This window comes from Schistocerca gregaria, chromosome 3 (assembly GCF_023897955.1).
Source record: "Schistocerca gregaria isolate iqSchGreg1 chromosome 3, iqSchGreg1.2, whole genome shotgun sequence".
Classification (NCBI taxonomy): Eukaryota; Metazoa; Arthropoda; class Insecta; order Orthoptera; family Acrididae; genus Schistocerca; species Schistocerca gregaria.
This window is the reverse complement of record NC_064922.1, coordinates 306,340,561-306,366,232: the sequence shown is the minus strand read 5'-3', so window position 1 is coordinate 306,366,232 and position 25,672 is coordinate 306,340,561. Positions and strand designations below refer to the sequence as shown.

Sequence of the window (25,672 nt, the reverse complement as noted above, 5' to 3'; positions counted from 1 at the left end):
AGAATTGGTAACAGCTGTTCATGGTGCTCTTGTTACTGTGGATGCAGCTTTGCTGTGATGGGTCCAGAGCTGTATAATATAGCAGGTTGTGCAATGTTTGATGTGCAGGAAGGTCTTTTTGAGCATCTGTTGTTCTGAGGACAATGAATTCTGTGTGAAGGTCATGAGGTCATTAATATGGACATTATTATTGCCACTGGTTGCTAATGTGTGACAGCTGAGCACCCAAATTACATCTAGTATAAATGACAAGTAGATGTTGTGTTACTGTACTATGTATCACGTTTAGCATCTCAAAATTGCTATTGTTTTTGTAATTATTCTGTCCTATGATGGGTCATTTGTTTCAACTGTCCATTTCTTATTTGTCTAATCACATATTTGTTATGTTCAGCATTACAAACTGTTGTAAATTTAGGATACATGTGACTCAAGAAACAGTGTATATTACAGTATGAAATGTCAGAATGAAGCTTTCTTTTTTTTTAAAAAAAAAAAAAAAAAAAAAAAAGTGAATGGCTGTGGTCCCCGAGATTTCCAGCCAAAAGGGTGGACATACAAAAACTTGGTTGATTTAGGAGGCAGTAGAAAATCTCAGTGGCCTTGGTCCAGAATATTGTGTATTCCTGTCAAGAATAAGGTGATTTTGTTGATCATGAGTCCATTTCTGCCCCACTTCTCATCCTTTGTTGTCCACAGAAAATCTCTGAATTTGATAGCCATCTATATAAAGATGAAAGTTGGAATGAGTGAGATCAAGGTAGGTGATGCAGCACCACAAAGCTCTATAGTAATATATTTTAATGATGCAGCCGGTGGTGTGTATATGTGCACTGTCATAGCATGACAACCTCTTCTTCAGCAGTAGGCCCTAATGTTGGATGTTAATTTCTGGCTTCAGAGTGTTGGACAGCATAAGTGAGCATTATTAAATTTAAAGTGAAAATTTTGGGATTTACTCCTTTGCTTCACTCCAAAATACTGTATTAATACATACTATTTTTGCCTTCTGGAATGTTTAAAAGTTTTTTGAATATCATTGTTTATGAAACCATGTTAATAACGCTGCTTGTGCAATTGAGTTGTTTATTATATGATTTCCAGGACATTCGAATAACTTCTTATGTAAATTTCTTTCATAAAAAAAGTGATCTAGGCATATTTTATGAGTGGTGGCATTTTAAACAACTTAAACATGGTTAATCAGTAATTTGTGTAGATATTAGCATTTTTAAATGATAGTTCATCTAGGAAACTTGCTGTTGTAAAGATATTACTTTTCCACATTTTCTACATTGACATCTAACATACATACTCCACAAGCCAACATGTGGTGCATGGTGGAGGCTACCTTGTACCAGTACTAGTCATTCCTTTTCCTGTTTCACTTGCAAATGGATTGAGGGAAAAACAACTCTATATGTGCCTTCATAGGAGCCCTAATTTCTCTTATTTTGTCTTTGTGGACATTACACAAAATGTATGTCAACAGCACTATAATCAGTCTGCAATCAGCTGTAAATGCCTACACTCTATATTTTCTCAACAGTGTTTCACAAAATCAATGTCATCTTCCCTCCAGGGCCTTCCACTTGAAGCATCTCTGTAACACCCATTTGCCAATTGAGGCTACCAGTAAAAAAATCTACTGATATGACTCTAAATTGATTCAAAGTGGTTCTTAATCTGACTTGATGGGGATCCCAAACAATGACCTCCTTTAAAGATTAGCAACACTTACCTAAAATTTTCCCAATAAATCAAGGTCTGCCATTCACCTTCCCTACTACCGACGTTACCTGTTCAAACCATTTAATAATGCTTTGCAACATTACACCTAAATACTTAATCATTGTCACTGAGTCAAGCGACACACCCCATGTACTATATTTGAACATCATAGGATTGTTTATCTTTACTCATCTGCATTAACTTATATTTAGATCAAGATGCCATTCATCAAACCAATCAGTCATAGTCATGCTGTAGCCTTGTCCAGTTACTCAATGATGAAAATTACCTGTACACTACACTGCCATTAGCAAACAGTCATAGATTGCTACTCACCCCATCCATCAGATCATTTATGTACACAGAGAACAAAAGCTGTACTATCACTCTTAACAGGGCACTCTGGATGATATCCTCATCTGTGAAGAACACTCACTGTCCAAGACAGCATACTAGGTTTTTTTACTTAAGAAGAGTTGGTGGCAGTAACTCACCTGGGAACCTATTCAACATGCTTGGACTTCCATTAATGTTCAGCAATGAGGCACTGTGTCCAAAGCAAGACAACTGAGGGTAATGGGACAGATGAAAAGAACTTTATGCAAATGACTGGAAGTAACAATGTACAGTTTATGAAACTGAACAATCACACAAACTCAATTACAGGTAAAGCAAGCATTACATTTCAGTTGGTTGGTAGATACCCAGGAATTACAGTTTTTCTACAGAGAGACTCCTTACAAAACACTTGTACTGCTCATTTTGGAATAATGTCAGTTTGTGTGAGATCCACATATAAGAGAAACAGGGGACAGAGTAAATACCACCTGGTTGCCCAAGACTTCGCACATGGAGCCTCTTTCAGTTTGTGGGAATTGATATCTGCTTCTGGTGCCTGTGAGTCATTTGTACATGTTTGGAATGGCATATTATGAGTTTTTATAAGACTAAAGGTTAATATGTTACCTGTGAACCAGTTGTAAGCTTCTAGCTGTGTCATTTAGATGTGTGTTTATCAAAATAATTATTCATCTACAAACATGACAAATTTTGAAGTGTCCTCTAATGTCACAGACACATTATTTATGTAGCCTAGAAACAGGAGTGGGTCAAAAGCCAAATCTTGTGGCTAACTGAAGTAGTCATTCATGAAGGAGTGACTCCAAAGGAATGTTTCAATAAGTTGAACAAATGGGCCATGGAAAGGCTTCTAAGGAACAGTCATTAACCATTCTTTTCAGCTCAATCCTGTTCCCACCTCAGTCTTCTTCCTCCTTGAAGTTCCATCATTCTTTGTTCCTGTCGTGGTCTCATTCAGTCAGACTCATTCATTTCAGAGTGGTCTCTTGTATCTCATTCCAGCTTCAGCATGCCTCATTCAGTTGTAATTCCTTCTGTTTATTGTATTCACCAATTCTTGTTCAGTTGCAAACCATTCTCAGAACCTTGACTTCAAGTTCATTGTGTATGCTGTTCTGTACCCATGGCCATTAAATTATAACTTTATTATAATTATTTTTTTAAATCAGCACAAGAAGTACAGATTCACTGAAATTGCTTTTTGACGTGCTACTGCATGTTTTTCCTAAAAGTGAAGTATTCATAAATTCTACTTCAGCTTTCACCAATGAGATGAATAGACATAACACTTTTATTCAAAGATAGTAATTACAAAGGAATCACTGTGATTCATGAAGGTAAGACGTGATTTTTAACAGAATGTGTGGTAACCACACATGGCAATGCATGCCCTGCCATGTTCACCGATTTTGGCCACAAGGTTGGTAAGCAGTTCTTGTGGCAGGGCGTTCCATTCCTCCACTAGTGCTGTTGACAACTGTTGCATGGTCGTTGGTGCAAGTGGATGTGCTGCATTACGCCTGCCCAAGTTATCCGACACATGTTCAATGGGGCTTAAGTCAGGTGAACAGGCAGGCCAAGCCAGTCCATTTGCTGAATGTCCTCTATCTCCAAGACAGTGCTTTTCGATGTGGTCACACATTGTCATCCATAAAAATGAAGTTAGGGCTGAATTCACCCCTGTAAAAATGCACATGAGAAAGAAGTACAGTGTCACAACAATGTTGACTGACGAGTGTGCAGTGTTCAAAGATTTAGAGGTCAGTACACATGCAACACTATGCCTCCCCACACCATAGGAACAAAAATGATTATGTTCAGCAATGCAGGACACATCCTCATATGACAGGGGATGAGGACATGTAGTGCATTCAGTAACATCGTCAAACATGATCGTTTTGGTGGTCCAGGTGATACCGAGTGGGGAGGCATAATGTTGCATGGACATACTAACCTCCAAAACTTTGAACCTAGTACACTCATCAATCAACTGATACTGTACTCCTTCCTCATACGCTTCTTTTCAAGAGTGCATTCAGCCCTAACTTTATTTTTAGTGATGATACTGTGTGACTGAATGGAAAAGCACTCTCTTGGAATGAGAGGATATTCCGCAAATGGACTGCCCATTTCTGAATTAAATTGCATCAGCCACCTGTGGAATGCATTGGATAGACATAATGCAGCACATTCACATGCCCCAACAACAATCCAGCAGCTGCCAACTACACTTGTGGAGGAATGGAATAGCCTACTACAAGAACCCATTGCCAATTTGTGACCAGGCTGGGTACACATTGCAGAGCACCCATTGCCATCTGTGGCAATCACACACACTATTCAGAACTATAAGAGCTATGTCTCACCATTTTTAATGTCCAGAGGACCATCATGAATTGCAGTGATCTCTGTGTGTTACCTTCTGTGTTATACTGTAGTAGTGCTTTCTATGTATTGTCCAAGTTTCATCAAGTAATGTTACTTTGTTAACATCTGACATATCAGGTGGATTATTTCCATCTATGTGTCCCTTTGCCAAAAATTATTATTATTTTGTGAAGTTTGTGATATCTTTAGTACTGTCATTTATACAGCACAAGCCCAGTATCTAAAAATCTCAAATAATGAGCCTGGGCTTTTACAACTTAACTTTATTATGAGTTACCTTCTGAATCCATTAGTATAATTATTTTGGCTGAATCATATGCTGATTAAAAATATCAGTGATTTAAAATTTCATTATTGTTCATACATTATTACTCACTTCTTGTGAGGTAGATAAAAAGGCTGTAGAAATAAGTAAAGTATTCAGACAATCGGCAACAAAAATATGCTAGCAGCACCTACACTCATTTAATTTTGCAGTAACAAACATTCTTAGATAAAACATTGTTACTGAAGTAGAACTGTAGATTTAGGCAAATTAACCGGCCAGTTCAAAAGAAATTATGACTGTATCTAAAAGTTTGTGTTCAAATGAACCTCCATTATTATTTAGAAATGTAAATCTTTAATTGTTATTTGTAAAAATATGGCAAAGAACAATAGACAACTTCAGTTTTAACCATTTTAAACTTATAAAAGAGGCATGTTGGAAGCCATGTTAAGTCAATCTGCAGACAGTTTTGAATGGAGCAACATCTATGATCATCATTATGATGGAATATATCACAGTCAGTTTAGTACAGATTAAATGTATGACATTTCATCTGGATTTTGCAGCTGGGAGTTTAGTCAATAGAAGTTAGTGACTGTTTAATGATTAGTTGGACTGTGAATGTGAAATTATTTCCATGGACTGTACTAATCATTATCATCAATTGTGACAATGGAGTTAGGTCATGAACCATGTTGTTTTAGAGACTGATATCTACTCTACAGATTTTATTCATTTTGATATGGTTATTGTAGTATCGCAGGCTATTAATACTGCCAGAGCTGGTATCTCGAAGATCTTGGGCGCAAGGCAAGTGGCGCTTTGAATATTACCACCAATGAAGAACCTCCCAACTGCTACCAGTGAAGACCGGCAGGATGGTGTTATAAGCAGTGGCCACGTGGGTACCAGTTTTCTAAATCGAGATTACTTCTAGCCAAGAGTACTTCTGTGTCACTATATGGTGCCAAACACTACAATGAGTTGTTGGTAGTTTGTCCACCAGCAAGCATTCAGTGAACATAGGCACTAGCATGTGTGGCTAGCTTATAGCTAGCCACACCTGCCACAAGTTGGTAACAGAATATCATTTCCTCACCGATAAGTTGAGTACAATACATTTATTTAAAGGCACTTGTATCAACTACACTTTTATTTGCCTGTCCAGATTCCTACAGTGACAGATCCCTTTGGCCACCTTCACCCATTTGTCATTTGCAATGTGGGCATAACATTTGGCTCCTCGAAACATAGCGGCTGCCAGCTCGCATCATAAAAGTCATCTGCTTTGAAGGACAGTGTAAACAGTGGGTTGTAATGTGACTGTGTTAAGGATTTACTTGCTGCATGTGAATAACTGTGATTAAGTATGTTATGGTTAGGTTACTGAACTCAGGCCATATTGTAGAACATCAGCTGAATGTAGCATGTGAGTATGTAGTTATTGATTTATCGGTGTATGGTTAAAGTAGATAGGAATTGACTTGGACAGTAATAAAAGTTCATTCAGCTTTCAAGTGCAGTTAAGGTGTGTGAACTGCAATTTTTGGCGTGGACTTCATTAATGGTAGTGGACTGTTCCCAGGACCAACTTTTCAGGCAGTTACGATGGAGGCACTGCTATGAAAGTTAACTGTGCAGAAAAATGGGTAAGCTACATTTGGTGCCCCACAGTTTGGGAACACATTGCAAAGGCACTGTAATCAAGTGAGATTATGAACTTATGAGACATGTGGCAAAGTGAATGATCTGAAGTGTGCAAAACAATGGACAGTGATGGTGATTACAAGACTTACTAATCAAAGTGGTTAGAATGGACAATAACAGTGAAGGATAGGATAGTGTAAGATTGGTTTTTGGAACAGTGAAATTTTAACTGTTTGAAATTATGCATAGAAGTGCCATTGTATGGGATAAGTTTGAGTAAAGGGAGTGCTGTATTGCATGACGGGTCAATGAGGCCATCGTGCACAACAACGTATCAGTGACTGGGCTTAGCTGATATCACATCATACATCACAGCAGCAGATTAGTGTGGAGCGGATGTAAACAACAAAGTGATCAGAAGCAACATAGAGATTATGACTTCTTGTAGTTACCAGATGGCTCAACAGCGGCCAACACTGGTCTAGAAAATTATCAATGGGAACTGAGATTGGGTTTGAGCATTGTTACTTATTCATAAAAATGTGTGACAGTGAGATGTGTTAAGCGGTGAGTGTGTTAAGTGGTGACGGACAGGAAATAACAATTGTGAATGAACATGAGGAAAATAGTGTTGTTAGGGAGATAATGGGAGAATAAATGAATATAAAGTAGAAATAAAAAGTTAACCTGAAGATGACAGTGGATTTACATCAGGGCTAGACTTAACTTTATACAATGAATTGCATGACAGCCAAATTACGGACTAAATGCCTAGGGCATTCCCCACTGCTCACTTAGTGTAAACAAAGAAGCAAACAGTTCCAAATTGATGTAACACATTAATATTCGACTAGAATCATATGATGAAAAATAAGGAAAGTAAGAGAAGTCAAGAAATAAGGAAATTAAGTTACTGATCTGCAGGTTATGAAGGAAATGCATGAAAACATGTGTAGTAAGAATGAGATTAGCAGTTTAAATTTAAAAATGTACAAAACTAATAGAGAAATTGGTGTGATTAATACTAATCTTACAAAACTAAATAAGAAAATGGAGTCTGTAAAAGACCATTTTGAAAATAAATAAAAGGCTTAGGGGCAAAACTGAGTAACAATGTCAGTGCTTCTACAGCTGCAAAACATAGAATTTGGAAACTATGTGAAGGTGAGTGGAATCTGTTGCTAATTAAGGTAATGATAATTTACAAGTATAAAAGAAATTTAGTTCTCAAAACAGAGAGGAACTTGGAAGTCCAATTGGTCAAATTAAAACAAATTTAGATGATAGGATAGAGACGGTAGAAAAAGAAATAGAAAGTAAATGTGTGGCTGCTATTGGAAAGGAAATGCAAAATGCCAGTAAATATACAGATTTGTTCACATTTAAATAAATTTAACAAAGTGCACCGTGTTAAACATGGTGCTTGTACAGTATCTAATGAAGCTTCATTTGCTAGTTGTAAGAAATTGAATAATTTGGAACTATATGGTAAGTGTATCCTCTTGTTTTTATTAGACAATTCAATTATTTGTCAGACAATAGGGAAAAGATGTCTTTTGTAAGAGGTTTCTGAAATGTGATGCTTATGGTTGGGTAGCTGAAGTTACAGAACCATGTAAATCATGAGAGGAATTTAAGAAATTATTCTAAAATGATTATTGGTTTATAGATTAATAGCACAAGATTTTAAGTGAATTTTAGGGAGGTGATAGGTGTGATCCTAGGAAGGATGCTATCAAGGTTTTTTTTTCAGTTTTGAATTAACAAACTAAAATATTTGCACAAATAACTGGGTAGTGAATCAATAATTATGGGATCAGAAAATGAGCTTCCACATAGAATTAAAAAGTTGCTTTCGCATGCCCACAGAAGTAATATGACTGACTTTTTTAATTATGTGAAATACATGGAAAGAGTCAGGCCCATAGAACAAGATAGTGGGAAAAACTTAGAGGTCAGGAATGATTTAAGGAGAGATTACCATGTAAAAACGGATGAACAGAGCAGAATATTGGAGAAATAATGGTGATCTATGTAATAACTGGGTGGCAAATTGTCCAAATGGAAATAGAGAAATGATAGGAGGAATTCCAGAGACAAAAGTGTGGCAAATAATTGTAATTTTGGATCCAATCATTTAAAACGTGATTTGCTCCAGTTGGTGCTTATACCTGGCAAGAAACAGGAAAGAACCACTTGCAAATAATTGTATTTTAATTTCTGAGAAAGTCAGTGTAAATATAAATAATAAAATAGGTGCAGAACCCAAATCGTGTCACTTGCTGATTAAAAGTATTTTGAGTAGTTATAACTCAAAAGCATTAAAAGAAGATGGCATAGTAATGGAAAAAATTGATGAGGTAGAAAATGTTCCAACTATTCAGTGTACAGAATTTTATAAGAAGGGTATCAGGATGCCATAACAGATCTAAACAACTGAAAAAGGAAATGACTTGAGTATGTGGTTAACTAGTGTGTACAGAGAACAATTGATTAACCAAGCTTTTGAAGGAAATGACAGAAGCAGTGATTTAAGAACAGTTCAAATGATAATAGTGAAGAAGTGATATTTGAAGTAAAGCATATTGATTTTGTTGGTATTGTAAAGGTGAGGTTGTCACAGAGAATGTATATGTAAATATTAAAACAGTTAAGAATGTTGAAATAGACTGTGTGCAGACAGAGGATGAAACTGTTGGAAAAATTCACATTGGGAAGGAGGCTGATGTTAAAGAAGAAGGTGAATCATTGGTGATTAGTAGTAGTGAAAATTGGGATCCATTACTTAAGACTGGTGATCTTAGGGAGGAATTAAGACTGAAACAGAATTTGTCTTTATGGTAAATGAAGATGTGATTAGTACCTGTAATGTAAATGATGGTATTGATGAAGGAAAAGTGAAGAATGGTAAAGCTACAGGTGTGGAAGATGTTTAAAGAATGCCTTGTCAGAGGAAGAGGAATCCCTTAAACCTGCTTTCCAGCCTCCATCATCAAATCCCTCATTTCACCCAGAAGTACATATAATTCTGTATCGTAGAATTGTATTTTGTACTTTCAAATATTTCTATAATTAGTACAAGGGCTTTTCAAAAATAAGTAACATGTTATTATGGCAGGTCAAATACTTTTAATGTATGCTGCACTATTCGTCAAAGTGACACAGTTGGCATCATTTCACTATGGCTGGACACAAAAAAGCATTTGGTCCATATACCACCAGAATTTTATGGTGAACCTGTGTGAAATTTACAGGTTTTGACCACAAGAATCATACTGTCACACACACCTCAACTTTGAAGTATGTTTCTAGTTGCCGCACCTTTCACTAGCACACTGTGATGCACCTGTTACCCATACAGCAGCGGAACTGTGTCTGCAGGAAACCCAGACCCACTCTTGTTGCACAATGATCTTAGCATAGGATGACATGTATAACTTACTTTCTGAAGTCCCTAAAAAATAGGAACCATGGCTCTTGATGATAAGTACTGGCAGAGAAACAAATGAAATAAAATCAATCAAATGACATGATACAGGTCTCCATTGGTAATAAAGAAGAAGATGAAGAAACTTCTAAGGACCAAAGGAGAATAGTCTAGAAATGCCCAGTCAAAACTCAAGAATAACACAACAAGATCAAAAATCTGTTTTGAAATCCACTTCTAATGTGAGCACTAGACAGTAGTACTGATACATGGAAGTAGACATCTCTTTTAGTACATCATGAATTCTAGTATGTGCAAAAAGAAAAGCAAGGAATGATGGGGGATAGGGGAGACATAATTTCTTCACCCTACACATCCTCAGGTCAGTAGGCTGTATGGCAGAATTTTTTGCTGTTGAAGGTATGGCAGCTGTTGAAATGCAGGTGCTCTTGGTGATTGGTGGATTCGGTGTGGATGGAGGTATCAGAGAAGTGGAGAACAAGGTACAGGAATGGGCTGCATTGGTACAGGAGGACCAGGTGAAGTGGATGGGAGAGAAGGTGTTGATGTTGTGAAGGAATGACGATAGTGTCTCTTGGCCCTGAGTCAAGATCATGAAGAAAGTAGCAATGAATCTGAACCAGACTAGGGATTGGGAGTTTTGAGAGTGTAGGAAGTTTCCTCTGGATAGCCTGTAAACAGGTTGGCAAGGAGGCTGCCATGCAAATGCCCATGTCCATATCAGAAATTTGTTTTTATACCTTCCCTTTAAAGGAGAAGTAGTTGTGAGACAGGATATAGTTAGTAAGGTCTACGACGAATGAGGCGGTGGGTTTGGAGTCTGAAGGACATTGGGAGAGAGAGTATTCAACAATGGCAAGGCCGCTGGCATGAGGGATTTAAAAGGGTGAGGATGGTGGAGAGTCATTGCAGGAAGTGGTTAGTATCTTTGATGCGGGAGGCTAACTTTTGGACAGTTTGTTAGAGGTCCTGGTCAACAAGAGTGGTAATTCTTTCAGTGGGAGCACAAGTCTACAATGGAGCATCCTGGATTGTTAAGGCGTGATTCCTATGGAGCATCTGACGCATGCAGCCGCTATTGTGCATCTGTCACACTGTACTGTTACAGATGGTGTTAAATGGGACTGTGTCCCATGTTGTGTCAGCTGCATGCAGCCAGTACTAGCAATTCAATGAGAGAAAGGTTTCATCATGTTTGGATGTAATCAAAATGCCTCATCACCTACAAAAACATATGGCACTACTATGTCCAAATCTAGCAGCTTAGTAGACGGAGGAAGAAACATCTTACCACTTGAAAACATTTTCCCAATATTACTTTTATCAAAAATTCCACAGTCACCTTCTTTCCCATATGACCCGACATCAATGAAAATGAATTTGTAGTTCGCGTCAACCACAGCAAGGAGGACGGTAGAGAAAAAATGCTTGTTGTTGTAATACAATGAGCCTGACAGCGCAGAGGAAAAAATTCACACGTTTTCTGTCAATGGCACCAACACAGTTAAGAAATTGCCATTTTTCTTCAAATTCCTTACATTTTGATTTCAAGAGGTCAAATGACATCAGTGGCAAAAGGAATGGCAGCACAACATGTATGATTTTACCAATGTAAGGAGGAGATATTCTGAATGCAAATGTCAGTGATCTGAATGTTTCCCTGTTGCCATAAACCTAAAAACAAAATAAAAATAAGATAGGAGTAACTTTAAAAATTATTATTATTTTTACATCTCACGATTATTAACATACAAAATTATTTGACTGTATTGTGTTTTACAGTTGAAGGCAGCAAAAAAAGATGGAGGAATATAATAGACACATATAAAAAAAGGCAGAGAAAAGGAAAAAGTACTGGAAGTTCTGCTTTCAGTAAAGGAAATAAATGGCCACTGGCTGATATGTTAACATTTTTAAACAAAATGGATCACAAGCGAACGTAAGTTGCCATACAATTTGCCTGTTTATGTTATTTTCTATTCTGTTTCATTTTATTATTGACACTGAATTACCTATATTTTTGTAATATATTTCACATAAGTACATCCAATGTTGAGGCAGATGAAATGCAAGGTCCACAATATAATGGTGAACCGAGTAACAGATAGGTGTGCCAGACATCACCAACTTTTTTAGAAAAAGAAATTTTCTCCGAAGATGTGGAAGACATTGTTTTGTTCAGACCATCCACGAAAAGGTCATGACAAAATGAAAAAATCATGGAGTTGATGAATTTTCGGCGGGCCAAGAGAGAAACCTTAATGAAAAGACTGGCTGAAGAAAAGCATGATGATGACATTGCTTTATTTTTTAAAAGTATCAACCACAGCATGCTTATTGATTTGGAGAATCACAGTTCATTTGAATACTGCTCTTCCGTGCATCTTGCATCTTTCATCTCAGAGTACTTTCTCATACTCAACAACTCCAATGACATCAAGTGTGGATAACACTGCCATCACACCATCTGACAACACAGAGACCGAAACGCCAGCTTACAAACCCATTTAATGTTGCAATAAGTATTAATTTCTTATTTTTGTATTGTGCTATTTTCATTTTTTACACTGTGTGCATCATTAATAAAACAATAACACATTAACAAATTTTATTGTACATACCTCAATGTTAAAGCTAGTTTTTCATCTGGTGTTATAGGGCATGGAAATCTGGGAGATGAATCCTTCCTGATATCTTTTTTGATGAGATTGAGAACATAATTAAACTGTGCTATGTTCAACCTGAAATACTCTCTAAATTTCTGGTCATTTTTTAACAAGTGCCGATTGATGAATTGTTCAAAACAGCCTTCCTCAGTTCTTGTGAGGTAAATCAGATGTTTTTCAGCATTTCCCTCACATAGCTAACACTGAATTTTTTCATCTTCAATGTCTTATAACATTAGATAAAACAACAAATTGCACTCACTCATCCTTTCAGCACAGACACAGCAGACCAACTAAACACTGTGTGGCCGCTGCTCTACAAGAACCGCCAGGTATGCATCAGCCGCTCTATGTCAGATGCACAACAGCTGCCACATGCATCAAATGCGGCATAGGAATGCCACTTTTAGGTTTGTGGATTTTGGGGACCATGTAGAATGTTGATGTGCAGAGTGTTGTAGTGAGGAGGGGGATGGTCTCAGGGAAGAGGGTCTGGGAAGGGTCCATGGATTTTAGAAGGGATTAGAGATGTACTTCTAGGAGGAGATCACTATGGTAAAGCTTTTAGGTGAAGGAGTCAAGGCAGTTGGCAGACAGCATCTCTTTGGTAGTCACTGAAATTCATCATCACAGTGGAGGAGCCTTTGGCTACAAGGAAGATGATGAGATATGATTGTTTTCAGGTTATGTATGACTCATTTCTTCTCCTGAGAGCTTAGGAAGGGGCATGGGGAATGGTGATGAAGCAATTTGGAGGTAAGCAAGGGGTAGCTAGGTGGTAGGGGGGAGGGAGGAAGGACCACAGTTGGATGGTGGTATGAGCTGGTAGAGGGAAGAAGCAGTGTTGGTATTGGGTGGCTTCGGTTGGAGGGATTGATGGCAAAGAAATGTTCCCACTGTAGGACTGGAAGAAGGGGGGTACGTCTTTGACAAGTCCAACTTAGCCAAACTTTGTTGAGGGGCTGCAGGCGAGGACTTTCAATAGTACTGAACATTCTTTGGGACTGAAGAGTTTGGTAGAAAGGTCAACTCACATTCTTTTATCCAGTTTCCCTTATAACCAATTAATGCTTTCACTTTTACATCTCCTGATTCTTTTCCTATTTCTGTAAAACCATCCCTCCCTCAGTGGACCTCAGCTCCAACTAACTGCACTGTTTCAGAAAAGTATCCCTTCACTGGCTAAAACCCAGTCCCACCTTACTGTACACTTAATTCTGCTTAAACATGTAATGTCCCTCCCAATGGCCTAAGTATAAAAATCCCCTTCTCTGTTTGCCACCCCTCCTTTCACAATGACCTTCATCTTTTCAGATTCTGTCAGTCACCATCCCCCACAAACCTGGTACTGCAGAAATGCCTCTCAATGGCACTAGCATTCCAGATCCACCTCTACTTCCACTGTAAGATATTGTTTCTGTGCAGTCCTTACTACATACATCACATCTCTGAAACTGAAACCTCGCACTTCTCCATCAACACCCATACTAATCATAGTGAACCCCCTCATCTACCCGTCATAGCAGTCAACCCAACTCAGCCAACCTTTTCAGTTTACTACATGCTCCAAAATTCCTTCCCAACACCCCAGAGTCTAGGACCCAAGCAAAACCAACACACTCTTGTTAACTATTCCACCAAAAATGTCAGTCCCACAGATGTTTCACACCTATCCAAAGATCTCACCTCCAGTGCCACACCCAAGTTTAACCATGTTAGACAAAGGCCTACTCTCCTCCCAATCTCTACAGTGGAAACACCTCTTTGCCACCAGTCCCTCCAACCAAAGCCAATCTCATCCCAGCATTGAACCTTGCCTCTTCCAGCTCATATCACATCCAACCATGACTGTACCCCCCTCCCACCTAACTTCCACCTGGTCACCCTCTAGGAACTCCTTACATCCAACATCCAACTTGGTCTCACCAACGTGCAAGACCTGCCCAATCCCCCCCCCCCCCCCCCCCCCACCCAGTACTTCCTACTCTAACCCTATCACAGGCTTTTGCTACCTGTCAGAATCTAGGCCACCTGTGAAAGCAGCCATGTCATAAATCCCCCCCCCCCCCCCACCCAGTACTTCCTACTCTAACCCTATCACAGGCTTTTGCTACCTGTCAGAATCTAGGCCACCTGTGAAAGCAGCCATGTCATATATAAACTCTGCTGCAAACACTGTACAGCTTTCTAAGTTGGTATGGCTATCAACTATCAGTCCACCAGGATGAATGGCCACCACCAAACTGCTGCCAAGAACAAAGTTGACCACCTGGTGGCACTACACACTGCTGGGCATAACATACTCAATCTCAATGACTGCTTCACAACCTGGACTGTATGGATCCTTTTCTCTACCACCATCTTCTTTGAACTATGCAGATGGGAATTATCCTTGCAACACAACCTTCACCACCATAATCATTCTGTCCACAATCTTCAATAAACCACACCGTACACCCAATAGTTTCCGATTCCTCTGCCATGCCACTCCCTCCAAATTCACATAACCATGTTGTCACCTTCAGTGTGCGCCATTCCCTGCTCGCTCTGCCAACCATGCATTTCTAACTCATGTACCTGCCACCCCTCCCTTCCACATTCCTAGCTGGCAAACGGGCTTCTCCATTCCAAGCTGCTAGCCACCAACCTCCAGTTCCTCTCCTTGCCTCCCAACCCTCCGCCCCCCTCCCTCCCCATCTCACCTGACACAATGTGCACCACAACCTACCCCACCTGCCAAAATGCAGCACTGACACTGTTTATCCTGCTGATACCATGTAAGGGCCTATATTAGAATGTTTTGTGTGTGTATTTTATTCCAGATCAAAAAATGATTAGTCTAAAAACTAGCACTTTTTCTTTCTATTTGTGTGTACCTGTTGACAACTCAATGCTTTTGCTGTTTGGTGAGTGGTCTTCTGTATTTGAAAAGTATTTACATTCTACCAGAACTGCCTACAATGCTTATTAAATCTAATTTTTATAACGCGTAGTGAAGAATTACACTCCTGGAAATGGAAAAAAGAACACATTGACACCGGTGTGTCAGACCCACCATACTTGCTCCGGAAACTGCGAGAGGGCTGTACAAGCAATGATCACGCGCACGGCACAGCGGACACACCAGGAACCGCGGTGTTGGCCGTCGAATGGCGCTAGCTGCGCAGCATTTGTGCACCGCCGCCGTCAGTGTCAGCCAGTTTGCCGTGGCATACGGAGCTCCATCGCAGTCTTTAACACTGGTAGCATGCCGCGACAGCGTGGACGTGAACCGTACGTGCAGTTGACGGACTTTGAGAGAGGGCATATAGTGGGCATGCGGGAGGCCGGGTGGACGTACCGCCGAATTGCTCAACACATGGGGCGTGAGGTCTCCACAGTACATCGATGTTGTCGCCAGTGGTCGGCGGAAGGTGCACGTGCCCGTCGACCTGGGACCGGAACGCAGCGACGCACGGATGCACGCCAAGACCTTAGGATCCTACGCAGTGCCGTAGGGGACCGCACCGCCACTTCCCAGCAAATTAGGGACACTGTTGCTCCTGGGGTATCGACGAGGACGATTCGCAACCGTCTCCGTGAAGCTGGGCTACGGTCGCGCACACCGTTAGGCCGTCTTCCGCTCACGCACCAACATCGTGCAGCCCGCCTCCAGTGGTGTCGCGACAGGCGTGAATGGAGGGACGAATGGAGACGTGTCGTCTTCAGCGATGAGAGTCGCTTCTGCTTTGGTGCCAATGATGGTCGTATGCGTGTTTGGCGCCGTGCAGGTGAGCGCCACAATCAGGACTGCATACGACCGAGGCACACAGGGCCAACACCCGGCATCATGGTGTGGGGAGCGATCTCCTACACTGGCCGTACACCTCTGGTGATCGTTGAGGGGACACTGAATAGTGCACGGTACATCCAAACCGTCATCGAACCCATCGTTCTACCATTCCTAGACCGGCAAGGGAACTTGCTGTTCCAACAGGACAATGCACGTCCGCATGTATCCCGTGCCACCCAACGTCCTCTAGAAGGTGTAAGTCAACTACCCTGGCCAGCAAGATCTCCGGATCTGTCCCCCATTGAGCATGTTTGGGACTGGATGAAGCGTCGTCTCACGCGGTCTGCACGTCCAGCACGAACGCTGGTCCAACTGAGGCACCAGGTGGAAATGGCATGGCAAGCCGTTCCACAGGACTACATCCAGCATGTCTATGATCGTCTCCATGGGAGAATAGCAGCCTGCATTGCTGCGAAAGGTGGATATACACTGTACTAGTGCCGACATTGTGCATGCTCTGTTGCCTGTGTCTATGTGCCTGCGGTTCTGTCAGTGTGATCATGTGATGTATCTGACCCCAGGAATGTGTCAATAAAGTTTCCCCTTCCTGGGACAATGAATTCACGGTGTTCTTATTTCAATTTCCAGGAGTGTATTATAAAAAATTATGCAGAATGTGTCACTGAAGTTGACTTTAATGTTAGTGAGGCTAGAAAAGAAGTGCAAATATGAGTTTAATCACATATAAATTTAAGTGAACTTGCAATGAGAGCAACTGAACATCAACATAATTTACCAATAAGCTTGCTGAACTGGGAAAGAATTGTGAACTGGAGATTATGAAAAAGAGGTCCCTGAACAAAAATAATTGGCGAGAATATTGAGCTTAGTGCAACTGTTGTGGAGAAAGGAACCCACACAGCTGAGTCACTAATGTACGCTTATGCAGTGACTTTCAATCTTGTGGTAGCCTGTTTTAATCCCGATTAAAGAAGAAATTTTGATCTCAATGATTTGACCAGCAAGGGGAGGAGAGGTAGTGGCATCTGTTCCTGCTCACCCTACTATGTGTCAAAGTACTGGATTAAATTCCAAATTGTTCTGCAATGTGATGGAGTAAGGTGTGTAACACTGTTGATGATAATCCTTTTGTTGGAGAGGATGTTAAGCTTGACAATTCCATGGTACCACATTTCATCTTCTCCCCTCTGTCATCATAGTCATCATCAACTACAACTACAATACAGATCAGACTATACACACTCAACAGTCACTTACAAGAGATAGCTACATTTTTCACACCAAGACATCAAAGTCCCACGATAAGCACCGAGCAGTAAAAGGCTTGCACAAGACCATGGGCTGCACCAATGTATCATTGACAAAGAAACACCATGAACAATACACAGAAGTGTCCAGAACTATTCTGCCTTAAATGATTTTAGATAAGGTGGGTTATCAGTTACTGTGTGTGGACGATGGATGCCGTACATGCTAACTGAAGATAACAACTAGCTGAGAAGTTTCAATGCACCCACTGTTCAGTCCAGATCACACAGCTAATGACTTTCTTTGTAGAAGGAATTGCCTGAATTTCTTATCCAGCATTAGGTCTTCTTCATTACACACCTTTAGTATTGGAGTTCATGTTGATAAATATAATTTTTATATCTCTGTCCACATCAACCAAATTTATAAGAATCAACAAGCTGCATGGAATCTTAAAGTAATCAGCATGGGACAGTATCCAGCTTATCAATACGTTCTGAGGTTAACCAGCTAAAACTCAAACACAGTGATTCAACAGAAGTAGTATAATTAAGAAAAGACAGGTCACATTACACATATACATACATGTGAAGACTTTTTTACCATTTTTAAACTTATTTTTCCATACATGCTTAAATTGTCATAGCAACCAAATTATTATGTTTAAATCACTATTAATCTCAGAATAACTTACAGGTACTTCTCTTAGTGGCTGCTAACTTTTGTTCCATCCAACTGTCTACTTTCTTTTGTTGTTCTAAAGGCTCCTTTGAATGCCTCACAACTGATAAAGAGTTCTGCAGCTTCTTTTTAATTTTCTCTTGTTTTTTAGCTGCTTCCTTTTTTTGTAACCATATAATCCAAGTTTCTTTGCACCGTTTCTCTTTCTTTATTTGGTCCTCTTCCCTGCTTTTCCTCTCCTTTTCTCTTTGTTCTTTTGCTAACTGTCTCTTTTCAGTTTCAAGTTTGTGTTTTTTTCTGTACCATTCCCGCCATGCTTTATTACCATCTGTGTCCTGTTCTTCCATATATAAGAAAGTAAAGAAAATATTGTTCACTTTACTTTTTCTTTTAATTGTAAAAATTTTCTGCATTAAGTGTAAATCATGAAGCTCTGCTCTTTAAGAAGAAATATGAAGTTCCTCTCTTTAAGCAAAACCACACTGCTGACCAACTAAAAAAAAGGAAACAAAAGAAATCCATTATAGAAAGAATAAGTTAATAGTCAACAACATTTACTTGGTACTGTGTTTTTGCACATACTAAAATTACATATGGTATTTATTTTATTCCAAATTTTTTAAATCAGTATTAATCCTACCCTTTATACATTTTGATATAACTGTTGTAGGAAAGGCAATTGAGTATCATAAAATGCACAAAGCTGTTACAAGCAAGGAAAGTAATCCTGGAAAACCAAGAGAGATATGTCACTTCATAGCAGGCAGTACTTGGTGTAAGTAATAAAGTTAAGTTAACTTGTAAAGTGTTGTAGACATGAGTGGATAGATTCTTCTTCTACATAGCGTCAATTACAGTTAACACAAAATACTCAGAGTTGCTGTTTGTGACTTCCTTTTTGCCCAACATAACTGCTGCTGTTTTTATTCTGTGTTCAGGCAGATAAACTGGTGTAATTCAGAAATGGCAAACATGAAGTGGTTGTTGTATAGAGGTCGGGTAATAAAATATCTCACAAAATTTCATAGTTTACATGAAAACTACTAAAAATTTTATCCAATCCATTTCAATATAATTATATGGGTGAATTGTGTTAGTTGTAATGCCATATTGAAACTTCATGACAGTTTAAAACTCAGGTTCTTTGCCTTTTGTAGGCAAGTACTCTACCGACTGAACTGTCCCAGCATTACTCATGACCCATCCTTATAGCTTTACTTCTGCTAGTATCTCATCTCCTACCTTCCAGACCCCACACAAATTCTCCTGTGAAACTTGTAGGACCAGCACTCGTGGAAAAAAGGATATTACAGAGATATGGCTTAAGCATACCCTGGGGGACGTTTCTAGAATGAAATTTTTACTCTGCAGTGGAGTGTGAGCCAATATGAAAAACTTTGTGCTGGACTGATACTCAAACTTGGGACCTTTGCCTTTCAGGAGTCAAACATGTATTTCATATCGGCACACGTTCAGCCACAGAGTAAAAATTTCATTCTTAGAACATCCTATGGCTAAGCCCCTTCCCTGCAATATCTTTTCTTCCTGGAGTGCTAGTCCTGTAAGTTTCATGGGAGAACTCCTGTAAGATTTGGAAGGTGTGAGATGTGGTAATGTCAGAAGATAAGTTTTGTGGATTGGCCATGAGCCATGTTTGGGTAGCTCAGTCAGTAGAGCACTTGCCCATGAAAGGAAAGGTCCGGAGTTCAAGTCTCAGTCCACCACACACTTTTAATCTCCCAGAAAGTTTCAAATGAGTGCACACTCTGAGAGTGAAAAATTAATTCTGTAACAGCCTGTTATTTCATTAACATTTCAAGATAGAGAAACAAGGTGTTTGGCAAATGCTGTAATTTTGTTGTGTGTTTAATACTATTAACTACTGAAGCAAACTTTGTTTTTCAAATGGGACTGTAATTTTTTTTAATGGTACTTGACACCTCTTCTAAAGAATGGTACACTGATATGACACTTGTTAATTTTTACAATGACATTTTTTGTACAAGTATCTTAGATATATGCTACACTGAGAGACCCAAAGGGTGGTATCTTCCATGGCAGCATAACCACTGCTTAGCAGTCCTTTCATACCAGGCTCTGTAGTTGTATCGAAATTTTTTGATTGTTTAATTAGCAGAAAATATGTTGTGTACTGCTGGGCCTACTATCATATGTCTGCTTCAGCATTTCTTGCATGCAGACATGTACACCACTGAGGAAAAATTTTATATACTGCTTGGATAAGATGAATGTTAAAGGAATACTGTCAGAACAGTATGATTGTATGGGGATACCTATCCTAATGATCAGTATTCAATGCACTAGGCAACTGCATGTATTTCAGAACACTAGTGTGAACTGCCAGTCTGAATACCAGAGGAAAAGTAAGATTAGTTGGTTGGTTTACAAAGGGGGGAAAGGGACCAAACTGCAAGGTCATCGGTCGAAAAGTAAGAGTACTGTAACTCATAGAACACACAATAAAGCTGTTATGGCTGAAGCACTTATGAACCCACAAGGTGGCACAGGATGTATGTAGGATCAATCAGAAGAGTGACATTCACATCAAGCACTGACATATGTTTCGATCTGGAATGCTGTACAGAATTTTTTCAGTATACTCTGTCATATTCAAACATGTGCTCTTTACCAGTGAACTAATGTTTACCATTCACAGTAATAAATCATAATAATAGCAAATTGGGTATCAGAAAATCCTGCTGGCTTCATCAGGTACAGCAGCAACAGCTGTGGAGCCACAATTATGCCAGACAATTGGTGCCAACAAATTGCTGCCATGCACCACTATATCATCTGTTGATGTCCTCTTGTCTGTTCATCTGTTTCTCAAACATCAGTTGCAAATTTTGGGAAATGGTTTGAACAGGTACTGAAGTAAAGCATTAAATTATGGTCTGTTGAGATAAGTATTTATTTCTTCAGTGATGGATAGTCACCAAATAATTGTAATATGTTTAGTTCATTACCCCGTGTATTCCATTTAATTACAATTTCAGACAGTATTTGTAGCCACACTTATCTGACACAACAAATACTCTATGAAACTATCTCAATACTTTATGAAACTTTCAGCCACTCTGGACATGACAGATGAGATAATATAAAATTTCTCCATGGACCAGATGCTTTTTTTGTGGATAACAGACAGACAAAATGTCTCTTTCATTCATTCCAAGCATGCTGCAGAAAGCCACAATGCAAGTTTAAATAGTGAACTACATGAGGAAAATGCAGGTTTTTCTACAAACACTATTCTCTTAAACATGAAGGTATCCACCTATTTAAAGTAGCTTTCATACTCACCATCTCATTGACTAACAGTTAGTATATTGGTATACATCTCTGCCTTGAAAAATTATACCTTTATCTTGGTAGCATTGGCTAATCTTCTTGCAACCTATAATGATGGGGCCTGGGATGGTAATTTGACTTAGCATTGTTTATACCACAATAATGGATTCTGGCTGTGTTACGTCTCAATTTTGGCACATTTCTGAAAAACTTTTATGAAAAGTTTAAACCCCAACATCAACAAGAATTATAACAATGTACTCACCTTTTCAAGAGTTTCTAATCCTGTCACAAAAGTGCAACATTCCATTAAACATATTTTGGGTGAGTATTGACCATGTAACAAAATTTGACCCAATTCTGAGTACTATTATATGCATGAAACCTCAATTCAGTATCTTGAACAGTCACGAAATAAAATAGGCATATCTTGTGTGACAGTCCATAAAATGCAACCATTGCTAAGCATTAATTTTGAAAGTTTTCAACATTCAAACACTACAGAAAGTATCCCAAAACAATGGGACAGAGAAGAACAACACATTTCTACATCTACATTTACATCTGCATCCATACGCTATAAATCACTGTGAAGTACATGACAGAATGTACACCCCATTGTACCAGTTACACTCCTGGAAATGGAAAAAAGAACACATTGACACCGGTGTGTCAGACCCACCATACTTGCTCCGGACACTGCGAGAGGGCTGTACAAGCAATGATCACATGCACGGCACAGCGGACACACCAGGAACCGTGGTGTTGGCCGTCGAATGGCGCTAGCTGCGCAGCATTTGTGCACCGCCGCCGTCAGTGTCAGCCAGTTTGCTGTGGCATACGGAGCTCCATCGCAGTCTTTAACACTGGTAGCATGCCGCGACAGCGTGGACGTGAACCATATGTGCAGTTGACGGACTTTGAGCGAGGGCGTATAGAGGGCATGCGGGAGCCGGGTGGACGTACCGCCGAATTGCGCAACACGTGGGGCGTGAGGTCTCCACAGTACATCGATGTTGTCGCCAGTGGTCGGCGGAAGGTGCACGTCCCCGTCGACCTGGGACCGGACCACAGCGACGCACGGATGCACGCCAAGACCGTAGGATCCTATGCAGTGCCGTAGGGGACCGCACCGCCACTTCCCAGCAAATTAGGGACACTGTTGCTCCTGGGGTATCAGCGAGATTCATTCGCAACTGTCTCCATGAAGCTGGGCTACGGTCGCGCACACCGTTAGGCCGTCTTCCGCTCATGCCCCAACATCGTGCAGCCCGCCTTCAGTGGTGTCACGACAGGCGCGAATGGAGGGACGAATGGAGACGTGTCGTCTTCAGCGATGAGAGTGGATATACACTGTACTAGTGCCGACATTGTGCAGGCTCTGTTGCCTGTGTCTATGTGCCTGCGGTTCTGTCAGTGTGATCATGTGATGTATCTGACCCCAGGAATGTGTCAATAAAGTTTCCCCTTCCTGGGACAATGAATTCACGGTGTTCTTATTTCATTTTCCAGGAGTGTATTATGGTTTCTTCCCATTACATTCACGTATGGAGCATGGGAAGAATGAGTGACTGAATGCCTCTGTGCATCCAATAATTATTCTAATCTTATCCTCTCGATCCCTATGTGAGAAATACATAGGGGATTGTAATATATTCCTAGAGTCATCAGTTAAAGCCAAATCTTGAGACTTTGTTAGCATACTTTCTCAGGATGGGTTTACATCTATCTTCATAAGTCTTCCAGTTCAGTTCCTTCTGTATTTATGTGCCACTCTCCCATGGGTCAAACAAACATGTGACCATTCATGCTGACCTTCTCTGAATATGTTCAATATCCCCTGTTAGTCTTGTTTGGTACGGGTCCTACACACCTGAGCAACATACTAGAATCAGTCGCATGATTGATTTGTAAGCAATCGCCTTTGTAGATTGATTGTGCTTCCCCAGCATTCTACCACTAAACCGAAATCTACCACCTGCTTTACACACAACTGAGCCTTTGTGATCATTCTATTTCATATCCCTACAATGTGTATAACCCTCGAGTATTTGTAGGAGTTCACAGGTTCCAGCTGTGAATCACTAATGTTATAGTCATAGAATACTATCTTTTTTCATTTTCTGAAGTGCACCATTTCATATTTATGAACATTTAAAGTAAGTTGCCAATCTTTGCACCACTTTGTAATCTTATCAACACACTTCCTTGGGGCACACCTGAAGTTACTTCTATACCTGATGATGAACCTCCATCCAAGGTAACATGCTGTGCCCTCCCTACAAAAAAGTCCTTAATCCAATCATAAATTTCACTTGATATCCCACTATGATCAAGGTTTTGACAATTAGTGTACATATGGTACCAAGTCAAATACTTTTCAGAAATCAAAAAATAATGGATCTACCTGACTGCCTTGATCCAAAGTTTTCAGTATGTTGTGAGAAAAGTATGAGTTGGGCTTCACGTGGTAGATGTTTTCGGAATCCATTTTGGTTGGCATTGAGGAGGTCATTCTGTTCAAGATACCCCGTTCTGTTTAAGCTCCGATTATGTTCTAAGATTCTACAACAAATTGATATCAAAGACATTGGACGGTAGTTTTGTGAATCATTTGTGCTACCCTTCTTGTAGGTGGGTGTGACCTATGCATTTTTTCCAAGTACTGGGCATGGTTTTTTATTTGAGGGATCTTCAATAGATTATAGTTAAAAGAGGGGGTAACTCAGCCACAAATTCAGTATAGAATCTGACAGGGATTCCATCGGGACCAGAAATTTTGTTCAATTTTAATGATTTCAGCTGTTTCCTAACACCACTGACATAAAGAAATGTTTGAAAATGGAGTTAAGCATTTCAGATTTTGCTTCGATGCCCTCAGTTTCAGTTCCCTTAGATGCCCTCAGTTTCAGTTCCCATCTCATTCATTAGGGACTGGACACTAATTTTGGTGCCACTAATAGCCTTTATATACAATCAGAATTTCTTTAGGTTTTGTGAAATATCATTTGACAACATTCTGCTACAGTAGTCATTGAAGACATCACACATTTCTCTCTTGACAGTCAAATGTGTTTTGTTCAGCATCTCTCTGTCTGTAGCACTTTGTTTTACACCTATTTTGCGGTATCTCTGTTTCTTTAGAAGTTTCTTTACAGTGATTGCATACCATGGAGGTTGCCTACTATTATGAACTGTTCTACTGGATACATAACTATCCAGTGTATGGTCAACTACTCCTTTAACCTTGAACCATAGTTCCTCTACATGCTCCTCTACATGTTCCTCATTGAGGCATGACACAGCAGATTTTTTTATCTAGTTTACGGAACATCTATATCTTACTGCCTGTTTCAGTTGTCTTAAAGTGTTTCAGGTTGGCTTCTGTTGTGTGATGGTTTGTTATACTTCACCTCATCCACCAAACACTTAAAGAAGTCTGTACTTGAACACTCTTTTTGTATACAATGAATGTTGCTTACTGAATATTTGTTCATTGTTAAGTATTATTAATGAGGGTCCAGCTAGTCCACGCCCTGAATCCGTGTGTCTTCTTCCTCCAACTTGGCTCAGACTTCACCTCCTTACAGGCTGCAGATATTGCTGCTGAAAATTAACTTCTCGATCTCATTCATTCCAATTCATAAATAAGAAGTGAGATTTAATTCACCTTCATATATTATCTTTAAAATTATAAATCTTTGCATAACAAATGAGGACAGCTACTGACTTTTATGCTGCCTCTCTGTAATACGTAGGTTACAGATCTGATATTCAACTCATTAATTAACAGTTACAATACATTTATTATCTTTGAGACTTTGTGTTCTTATATTTCATGGAGCTCTCTGTTCCGAACTGCCTGCTCCATAGAAACCGTATCTCCACCTAAGCAGGTTGGGTTGTCTGACTGCTACACACTTTCGTACTGTCACTGGTTTGTTAGCTCTGGTATCAGCACCTACAATTTAAAACTCCTCCCAACAGTCTGGTGCTCACCACTTATTGACTACTCTGAGCCACAAACATCTTTTCTCTGACATATGTATTTAAAGACATGATACCTCCATGTCAAGGAATGAGATGTATCGCTATATATCCCTCCACTGAGACAAAAGATGTCGTGACTA

At 39.7% G+C, this 25,672-nt stretch overlaps 1 protein-coding gene across 1 annotated transcript in view; it reads right to left on the bottom strand.

The window, feature by feature from the left end:
• The window catches only part of LOC126354556 (golgin subfamily A member 6-like protein 6), an 86,658-nt gene that overhangs the window by 29,177 nt on the left and 31,809 nt on the right, over positions 1-25,672 (bottom strand). The window contains exon 2 of the mRNA XM_050004298.1: positions 18,244-18,723. Within this exon, the coding sequence (XP_049860255.1) occupies positions 18,244-18,643 (400 nt within the window). The 5' untranslated portion in view covers positions 18,644-18,723. The remainder of the gene's footprint in view (positions 1-18,243; positions 18,724-25,672) is intronic.